General features: G+C 37.1%; 1 protein-coding gene across 6 annotated transcripts in view; it reads left to right on the forward strand.

The window, feature by feature from the left end:
* KCNT1 (potassium sodium-activated channel subfamily T member 1) overlaps nt 1-10568 on the forward strand; it is a 187491-nt gene extending 176923 nt beyond the window's left edge. For all 6 annotated transcript variants that reach the window (XM_072429352.1, XM_072429355.1, XM_072429350.1 and 3 more), the window contains 2 exons: nt 4420-4504; nt 6351-10568. In XM_072429352.1, coding sequence (XP_072285453.1) covers nt 4420-4504; nt 6351-6474 — 209 coding nt within the window. In that variant the 3' untranslated portion in view covers nt 6475-10568. The remainder of the gene's footprint in view (nt 1-4419; nt 4505-6350) is intronic.
* The last annotated feature ends 356 nt before the right edge of the window (nt 10569-10924 follow it).

Consider the following 10924-nt stretch of genomic DNA (forward strand, 5'->3'; position numbering starts at 1 on the left):
TCTGTGTCCTTTTGCTGAGATTTTAGGTGAGAGAAAATTTCCCTCTTAGATAATTGTTTTCCACTTTTGGAAGTTTTCACCTCAAGCTGTGATAACAACTATAGAATTTTGAATTTCCCATCAGTGACAAAGACTAACAGACATATAGTTAGCATGTTTCTTCTTAACATGAACACAGGCAGCAGTAAAATCCTGATAGAGGTTCTAAATCTTCCATGCTCCTTTCAAAGGTAACCATATTCCTTGATATAGAGATAGCCTATAGACCGTATATCCTAATATCTGTAAATGTAACAGACATGAAACCAGGAAGATCAAGCTTATTAGTATGTGAAAGTCACTGAAAATTTAATAAAGTTGCCTTCTAAAGATTTTTTTATTGCATGAATGTGCAATCAAATGCATGCAGAAGAAATCTGTAAGTATGTTTCTGCCATCTAAATATATGCACAATCTCATGGAAGAGAACTGTATAAACATTGTCTTGTATTTCATTATTCCACTTGTTTTTAGAGATGTAACTATAAAAGGACATCTGCCTACAACACAGATAATATAGTGCAAAATTATACTGAAGAAAGTTTGCATGTGATATCAGTATATAATGTGTTTAAGCTATATGAAACGTATAAACTGTCATTATCAATCTATGTTTGATGCTGGTTGATGGACTGTCTATGACCTATTACAAGCAATAGATGTGAAGCCAATGGTATAACATGACAGCCAGGCTATCATTTCAGGAGGGGAGGCTAGAAATTGCATGTAACCTTTATGAAAATTTGGAGAGATGGTGAAGGCAGCACTACAGGAGAATCTCTCCAGATATTAGAGCGAAGTGAGGAGCAGTGACCTAGATCACATTTTGCCAACCTGTATACTGAGAGATGTATGTACTCGCTTGAAGTAGTGTGCAGCATTCCAACCCAGAAATGAACATGTGAGTAAGAAGGTTCCATAAATAAATAAATTAATCATTGGGTTATTCTCCCCCAACACTAAAATACATCTGTTTGTATGGAAATGTAACTTTCAGAAAAATAACACATACCAAACAACTCTGCAAACAAAATAGTTAACTATAATTTGTTTGTAATTAGAATGTTATTGTCTGGAATACAAATAAAAAGGAGTACAGACAGTGGCTCATTTACAGTACATCTGCAATGGTGAATGTTGTCATGTGTTGTGGCACTGCATTGCTGGTGTGTTTTAGACACACATTGAGGTGTAATGTAGTGTAAATTACATCCCATTCACTCTAAGGCATTCATGGTCCACTTCCACATGCTGCAGTAATGCATATTTACTACACCTTGTAGTCATGGGAGTAGTGTGGATAAAGTCTTAAAAAAATTAAACTGGAAAGGAACCCAGGAGCATAATATGGCAAGCTTACCCTTTTCCAGTGTTGACAGGTCATATAATACTACATGCCTTCTGCTATCATCTTGCTTCTTCTGAACCTAAACTTTTTCTTATTAGACTATTGGCAATATGATGCAATACCCCACTAATAAGCACCGGACAAGCACTATAATGGCATTCTGGTAAACTTTCAAAGTTTACAGGTTGCACTGTGAAGGCTCTACAGTGTGCCTAACCCAAAAGAAATTGTAGACAGGTATCGGAACTTTCTTCATTGTCGGTTGAGGGTCAAAGGAATCTGATACTTTGGGGCCATGCTGCCACCTTTAGGAAGTTAGGACACTAGAAAGCAAAACATTTGTGAGCCAGCCCAGCTAGTGTTTTAGAGGGTTAAATGTCCTTTCATTAGCTCGGCTGTAGGAAAGAGTCTTATACATTTTCTATTTTTGCTCCAGCCTAGTATTTTCAATCAAACTTTGCAGTCTTGCTGTGATAACTTTTTCCCTGACAGCCATCAACTACAAACTACACACAGGATTAGTTTGTTGCACATTGGTACAACTTTGAAGTAGCCTCGGGTACTGAGCTCTGCATATGAAGCCCTTGCCAGTCAGGTCACAGCACCAGTAGGTCATTTTGCACCCATTCCATCCGGTTTGGACACAGAAGGTTTTAACACTGAGGTACTGAGCGTTTGTTATTGGCTGGGTAGGCCTGTATGCCCCATGCTGTCTTTCTCACCAGGAAAACACCTTCCCAATGCTGCTCAGCAGCCAAGTGAATCTTCAACCAGTGATCCAGTTTGTACAACCTGACTATTGTGACCTTGTCTTTTTTCCTGTGGGTGGCATTTCCAGTGTCTGCCCTGCTTGCTGTTCCCTGTGTGTCCTAGTTTTGGTATGAACAGAGCTCTAGAATCCCCTCATCATATTTTAGAACTATTCTGCTATTGCGCTGCTGGAAGGAGTTTAAATCTCCTGTGATCTTCATGGGTTGGGTTGGTCAGAATTTCTAGTGTCTGTCCTTCTTGCTTTTCCTTGTTTGTCCTAGTTTTGGTATGCCTGGACATTCCTGGAAATAAAGTAGTCTTAGCAAGCTTTTCTGGTCATATACCTGGTCCCCGTGAGGAGTACTTTAGCTCAGGACACTTGATAGGTCAACTGTGGACCTACTCCTATACATTGTGGACACTCATTCCAGTTTGATCAGTCCAACTTTATAGGGAGATGTTTGAACAGAGCTCTAGAATTCCCTTATTATATTTTAGAACTATTCTGCTATTGTGCTGCTGAAGGGAGTTTAAATCTCCTGTGATCTTCATGGGATGGGTTGGTCAGAATTTACAATCTTCACATGCTGTGTTTTGAGCAGGTTTTTAGGTACCCTCTACCTGTGGATCCTCCTCTCTGGAACCTTTTAGACCAAGAATCTTTGGTCCTTGCTTTGATAGCTTTGGCCTAGGCTAGGTTGGTAACCACTTTTACCGTTTCTCAGTTAAAATTAGTTACTTCAGAGTAGTAGTGCTTCTTTGAAATGCAGTTGGAAAAGGTTCATATTTTCCAAAAATCATGTTCCTTGTACCCACATTGATTATGTAGGATCAAATGAGGTTTTGTTGACAACTGTTTATTTTTGTTACTGTTTTAGGAACATTTTTACCTGAAGGGTGTCTTTCTTTCTCTAAACTAGTTTCTGCTAGATTTATCTGTCCTACAATCTTGTGGTTTCAGTGGGTTTCAAATATCCCCCCACTTTTCCCATTGTACCCATTGGACTGTCCCCATATTCACTCCCTGACGCTATATCTTGCTTACAGTTTGAGACCCTGGGTTACTGGTGCTCTAAACTCTGGTCTAAGTAGAAGGCAGGAGCTTTCTTATGTTTCTGGCTTCAGTAACCATGTCTGTATGGTGACTTGTCATGCAGACAACTCCTTATACCAGTGGTTAATGTACCTATGCCCACCATTCAGTTGACAGTTTATGGACATCTTGAATATTTCAGATACCGGAGTCTCTCAATAGACAATAGAGAAAAGAGATTTTTTGTAAATTATTTTCTGGTAATTAAAGTAGAAAAAAGGAAGCTTTTTCACCTTAATTATAGTGATATGGTCTATATTTGATGGTTTAACTGTCAAAGGCTGCTTTTGGTGTGAACCAAAAGTTTGATATATAAAGAAGAGCGATATCGATTGTCAGTTATACAGTAGGGCTCTAAGTGTACACAAGCCATGGGTTACATAAAATGAACTTTTGGGAACTTTTGTGCATTGGCAATATATGAAAAGCAACATGTTCACTATGAAACAGGCCCCAGCCACAGCCTTTTTACTTTACCTATGTTCCCCATCCACAGGGAAAGAAGTCCTGTTTAAATCAAAACTCACACAGAGTTTCTCCCTATTTTAGTGTGATGGTATTGGTGTCTTAGCTACAACATAAAATGCAGTGAGGAGGGAGTCAAAGTCTTTATACGGCTGCCTGTACAAATGGGTCAGAGGTTTTGGAGAACTTGATATTTAACACTGCTTTGCAAGTGGATTGAGTTGTGTGCAGTGATCTCCCCAGCTCCTTCACCCCGGCGCACCACACAGCACTTTTCAGTAACCACCCTGCTGTTTTGGGTACTGAAAATTTGGATCACAATACCGGAGCCAGCACCCGCCTACAGTTTTTTCCCACCCAGCTTAAAATGTTTATGGGGAAAATACTGGTGTGTGCTTATTTCATGTGTTTGACTGATACTATTGAAACAAAAAGATCAGCTTTACATCAAGGTAATTAGTATTTTTAAAATAAATTCCGCAATGTCAGTTTATATAATCTCTCCTTAAGATAAGCTGATCATCCTTAGAGGGCATGTAGACAAGAATAGGTTTGGCAAAAGGCAGATACTTTAACATTATAGAATATTACTTAAAGCAACCAGCACATTGTAGAGGGTGAATCTGTATTTTTATGTAATTTGTTTGGTCAGATGTACAACCCAATCCATATAGGGCTGGCATGATTGAATAATAGTGTTTCCTCTAAATTTTTTTTGTCACAGATGAGATGAATGATCATCAGAATACCCTCTCATATGTCCTCATCAACCCTCCACCAGACACACGGTTGGAGCTCAACGATATTGTGTAAGTAGAATGGAGCAGGCTGTATATTAGACTATTATTTTGGTGTTTTTTTGCCAAAAATAATAATATTTTTTAATTCACTGTAAAATCTCTTATTCGGGTCTAATAGGGAACACAGAAGTTTTTTTTACCTTTCGGTTATATGCCATCTACAGACACTGGATTATCATTCTCATCTATTAATGGAAGTACTGTTTGCAGCTCAAAAAGTTGCCTAATGGAACTTATGTAAAAAAGATCAAGATCAGGTGAGGAGTCAAAAGTCCACCTGAACAGAAGACCAGATTGCAGTTTTGCAGAAGCTTGATGCAAAAAGCCCAATAAGTACTCAAGTCTAGTAGTGTGTACGTTAACAGGAAATTGTGGAACCTGATTTTTGGGACCATAAGCGTAAATGATGAGTCGATTAAGCCACCTTGAAAATTGTGAAATTAAAACCTGGAGGGACCATCTAAGATGGCAGTGAGACAGTTTTCCTAATGGAAGTAACAGGAAGAAAGAGATCAGGGTATACTATTACCACTAAGAAATTAGAACATTCACTGCTTTCATTGGAAGATCCCTTTACATTGAGACAAACCTTTCCAGTAGTAATGTAACCTGAAAGTCACTTGGTCCACCTCTGTCACCTCTTTCATGTATTAAGGAGTCTCGGAACACCTGTGGGTGTCCCTGGGTCCAGGCACTGCTGACTAAGGAAGTAGGCCTACCACATGTTTATGCCTGGGAAGTACACATCAGAGGAAAGGGAGGTGGGAAACCAAGGTATCTGCAATAGTTAACAAATTTCCCCTCCACTCTGGAAAGTTGGGGCATACCTTCATAATGGGAAGACATTTGGGGGTGAGGGTTTTGTGTACTTAAAACAGGTAAATGCGACAATAAAACAGTCTGTGCATCCCTTTTACTCACTCCACACTAGGACATCCCAAATGTTTTATAGTGTCCCTTACTTTGATTAGCAAGATATAGTCACCCAAATCCACCATTCAGTTTCTTTGAGCGTGCAGTCTCCTTCACTTCCTCTCATCCACCATGCTTATCTGCATATCCTGACCAATCTCCTTATGTTCACATTACATCTCTTTCCATGGTGAGAGGATCCAACCGCTGAAAAGGCAATAGGAAATGTTTGCATTATGCAGACAGTGACGTGGATGCAAATAAATGCAGGACTGAAGAATTATGTGACTTCAGCTTTAGGTAAGTAAAAAGGGCACTTAGTGTTTCTCATCTCAGGTTCCTCCAGAAGTTGCTAGGGGTTCCTTGATCAATGAGAAATTTGTGCCTATAAGCTTAGTTTACACCAATGATCTTTTTAGCTATCTGTAAGGGTGACATTTTTCCTAATGGCCAGCAATTTAAGAAGCATTCTTCTGATTAACCACCACATTTATATATCGTGATGTGTGGATATAGTAATTATAACAGGGGTTCCTTGAACACATGAAAGTTATTTCTAGTGTTTTACTGTGTTATAAAGGACGTTGAACACTGCATACATAAATCTTAAATTCCGTTGTCCTAAGGGTTATAAAAACTCAAGACTGGATACAGCATTCATAGAAGCAACAGGTGGATCCTCTAATTTAGAGTGGTGCATTATTAAGAGCTGAAACTGACTTTTTTGATTTTGTAGTGATAGTAGAGGACTGAGACTCCTCAAACATTTAGACTTAGAGGGTACTCTAACCAACTTGTTACCAGAAGGTGAAAAAATTCCTGTGTACTTCAGTAAACAAAAATATTATAAACATAAATAGTTTAGATAAAATAATGTACAAATAAAATATTTACAGATCCACTATACATCATTCCTAATTTTTTCATATGCTTTCTGTTTCAGATACCTTATACGGTCGGACCCACTAGCCCACGTTGCCAATGACACACACAGCCGGAAGAGCAGCAACAGCTACAAAACAGAGCAGGTGGCAAACCCAGAGACAAGGGATGAGACGCAGCTATGAGAACAAATGTAACTCACAGACACTGTGCCTAATAATGATGGACCTCTTTACTTGTATTTCTAAGGAATCAGATTTAAAACATGAATTCCACATGGGGACAGCGAGCGTCCCATGCAAAAGACATTAACAGATTCTGTACTGTCTTTGAACTCTTAACTGCCGGCAGGAGACAGGAAACCTAAACACAGCACAGAATTATATGAAATTTTGGTAAAAAGGAATCTTTTAGGTTTTTTTTGAGAATTCTGACATTGTGTTCTACAGTAAAAAAAAAAAACATCAACAGAGAATAGAAATGTTGTGCTAAATAATACAAAACAATAGGCCAAATGAAGTTAATTGGAGAAAACAAATATTACCTTTGTCTGAAGTTATCATCTTGTCATGTGCAATGCCACTGAAATATCACTTTAAATGAGATTTTCCATTTTTATGATAAAAACTGAACCATAAGTTTTTTGTGTCAATATACTGTGACCTTTCCTGTTTTGATAAAAACAAACTCTTTCCACATTTACCTAAAGTGTTTAAAGTACAAATGTACCTCTATCTAAACTTTTGCCTCCCCCTAATCTTCCTTCCCTGGCTTGAATGAGCCATATACTTGCTATAAGGAACCACAGAAGTCTCAAAAGAAGGTTTAGCTGAAAGTATAGATGCTCTTTGAAAGTGTTATTGTCTTGATACATTAAATGTGATGCCATATTTATATTATTAGCTGTACTGTAGTTGGAGCTAAAATATTGCTACAATGAAAACAAACATTTTTATGAAAAAGCTGCTTACCAAGCTAATGTTTAAAAATAAGTGACTTATACTGCTTCTTTTATAAAACTTTTAGGACAAATTCAACATTTTTGGCAATTATTATTAGCAAGGGTGCAAAAATATTTTGGTGAAATATTTTGCCTATTATGTTCTCCTATGTTTATGCAGGTACTTTAAAGTAGAACAGTGACCAGGCTATTGGCTTTCATAGAAGCCAATTTCATAGAATATTTACATAACAAGGAGAAAATTAGCCATCACTGACCTCTGTACTTTTTCCCACTGTGAAGCAAATAATTCTCAACTTTCACAATGCAAGCAGTGAAGTTGTTCTAGCCAGGTCTCACTATTTCCTCTCTCCTTTCCTACTTTGCTATGTCTACTTTATACATTAAAAAGCTGGCTGCCAACTCATTGCTGAGGCGGACAGGGGAGAAGAAATACAGAGAAAAAGTGAAGGTAAATTTGAGAAGCTTCTAGCGTAACTTTTAATGATTAATTGCTCCACAATGCCTGCAAGAGGTCACAAAGGGCTTGGTTCCAAATGTACTTACTGCTTGTGAAAAATATGTAAATATTTGAATGTCCACAAGCTGGCCACAGTTGTTCATTACATGTCTATTGTACCTAATAAGGAATGTTTAATATCGGAAATTAAACAGGAATGAACCTGTTGAACATGTATGATTATTCCTGCACTGGAAAGGGGTGAAATGAAGAGCATAAATGTTTATGATCCATAGTTTACTGCCCTACCTTATCAAATTTGTCAGACTGGTGGTGTAGCACTATACCATAATAAATTGTGCCAGATATAAAAGGAACCAGTCAGAAAACAAACTACCCATGTGAGTATCCTCAAATAAAAGCTGCCTTACGCAGCCTAATTTTTTTTTTGATTAATTTATTTTTAGCCAGTTAGCTCTACCTCATCAAAGCTTATATGAATGATCCCCCTTGTTCTATATCCTCCGCTAGGTATTATGAATTTTAACCAATTACTTTTTAAATTTTAGATTTAAAAGGGCAAATAATTAAAGTGTAAAGTGTGTAGCTACAATGACCATCCCACAGCAAAATCATTGCAGCCTTAAAGCCAACCTCAGCTCTATCAGCTATGCCGATACTGAGTAATAACTAATACCACTAAAGCATAGTTACCTCATGTTAATCTGATATAGGTGCCTGAACTACATACACAATTCCTTTAATGATATTTGCCAAAGGCTAGGTACACACGTGCAATTGTTTTCGTCCGATAATCTGCTCAGGGCCAATATCAGGCGAGAATCCGACGAAAGATCGTAATGCAAGTGAAGGGGAGAGAGCGCAGCAGGGTGCTGCTTCGTCGTTTTCCCCTCCCCTCTCCAGAGAGCAGAAGCTCCTTCATGCATCGTGCAGTTGTTAGTCGTTGGTATTATCGTGAAAGATCCTTTCCAAGGACAATGATTGCCTATGTGTACATAGCCAAACACTAGCGATGCCTAGAAAAAAAATATTTTGCCGGTAATCTAGACTTAAATTAGGTAAATAGTTTCATCCCAAGAAAGAAGACAAGGAAGCCATATATATATAGATATATAGAGAAACTTAGACAAATTCTTTTTAAGGTAAACTGCTTATGTGAATTAGAATAATTTCCCCAGTGCAAATACCAACTATGCATTATATACAAGCTAAATAAACATGCACAAATTACATTGAAGATTCATTTAGCACAGCACTGGACCCCATCACCTTCTGTAAGATTGCTGCTTTTCTATGTAAGTGATTGACAGGGGGTGCTTAGACAGCAATCTACATTATCTGGGCTAGCTCCCAGCTTTTAGACAGATGTGATATAGCTGTTTGTAATGCCTCTGTTTATTTAACTCTAACCAAATGAGTGGTAACATTTTTTAAAAGTGCTGCCTGTAAAGAATTTTGAGTATTGCGTTTTGTTGTCTATTCAGGGGCAATTTTAATGCTTGACATATTTGGCATCCATTTTTTACACACCTTTTACTGTTTACAAAATTTAAAAAAATTGAAACTTTATTGTATTTGTATACACCTAAATACAATTTTGTGTAAAAATCTAACAATAAAGGTTTGAAAAGAATTTGCACAAAAATTGTGCAGCTTTAAAGCTCTTGAAGACTGGAAAAAATAGACTATCATGGAAGAACCTGGGTGATCCGGGATGGAAAATGTTTACTAAGTAATAGCAAGTAATCTTTAAGAAATCCATTCCTGGCTTGCTGAATCCCCCACGTTCCCCCATGATAGTCTATCTTTTCCAGCCTTTTATAAATCAGGACCAGTTTGTGGGGGGATGGGGGGTTTGGGCAATTTTCAGGCCTGAAATGTATATTTAACAATGTGTGAAAAAAAGAGAAAAAGTTAAATAAGTGTAGCAACTAAAGCCATATGTGTCCTAAAATATTGTAAAAATGATTTAGGAAAGGGAAATTACAACAATGATAAATTAATTCTGGGCATCTACACATCAATGACATGCTGCTATGGAATGGTTAATGTGAATATATGAAGCCATTGTTAATAGTTTGCTTTATATTGCAAAATTTTACTTTGAGCCTTGTCGGTATTGACCACCTGTCATGCGGCATGTGGCAGTATGTACAGACCTTGCAGTTATGGGTTCCCAGTTTTCATGGTTTTGGTATGCCAATTTCTGTCTTTTGATGCCTATAGAATTTGACACTTACAAACAGTTGTTACTTGGTTACGTGCAGTAACCTTTATCAATCATCCAGGTTCAGTTTACAGTATTCAGATCAGTTACAGAGCAGCTACAATGATGGAAAAATCCAACAAACGCTGATCAGTTTACCATATCATTTTGTGCCCATTGCAGTATTTCATTTTATTTCATATCTGCATCTAAACATGCCATAATACAATATACCTATTCAGCACATGCTCTGTAACCATTCTGTTTACATGGAAGACAATATTTGGGGGCTGTTATCAAACATAAACATGGCCTGCTGTTTACTTAATTAGTTTGAGCTCTATCTCTATTGAATGATACAAGGCAGCTGAAGTGAATAGATTCTCTAAATTATTCTCTCATTCTCAGGTAGGCATAGAAGTTATGCCAGAAAGTGATCCCATGCTAGCATGAATCATAAAATGATGTCATTCACAACAAATCTATGAATGTGATATTATGTCCCAAAATAGATTTAAACATTTTATAAATGTGATTTTTTTTCAATAACTATATTGTTAGAACCATAACAAACGGAAAAAACATTAATTCTTTTATGATTTATTTTGATTTTTGTCTTGTGAAATAAATTAAAACTACTTATATTTTCCCACCTTTTTAAGGCAGGCCTCGTTCCTAAACCATACTGCATATTGAAAAGTCTCCAAATATGTATCATATATCTGTATATTTTGCATTATTATAAACCAGATGAATTAGCCTTGTATTATTTGAAAAATATTTTTTCTATTTCCTGTTACAACATTACAGCTAAATCTAGAAAATATTTCTGTAGGTTAGTCTTGCCCATAGCAATCAATTTTTATTTCTAATCTACTGAAATCACATATTAAGTATTTTATAATGTTTGCCTATATTTTGCTGAGTACTAAGAAAGCACTGCAGATAAAATATTGCATGTTTTACTGGTCCAGTCTTGCTCCTAGACCTTTGAGAGAAATATTGCTA

Source organism: Pyxicephalus adspersus, chromosome Z, assembly GCF_032062135.1.
Source record: "Pyxicephalus adspersus chromosome Z, UCB_Pads_2.0, whole genome shotgun sequence".
Classification (NCBI taxonomy): Eukaryota; Metazoa; Chordata; class Amphibia; order Anura; family Pyxicephalidae; genus Pyxicephalus; species Pyxicephalus adspersus.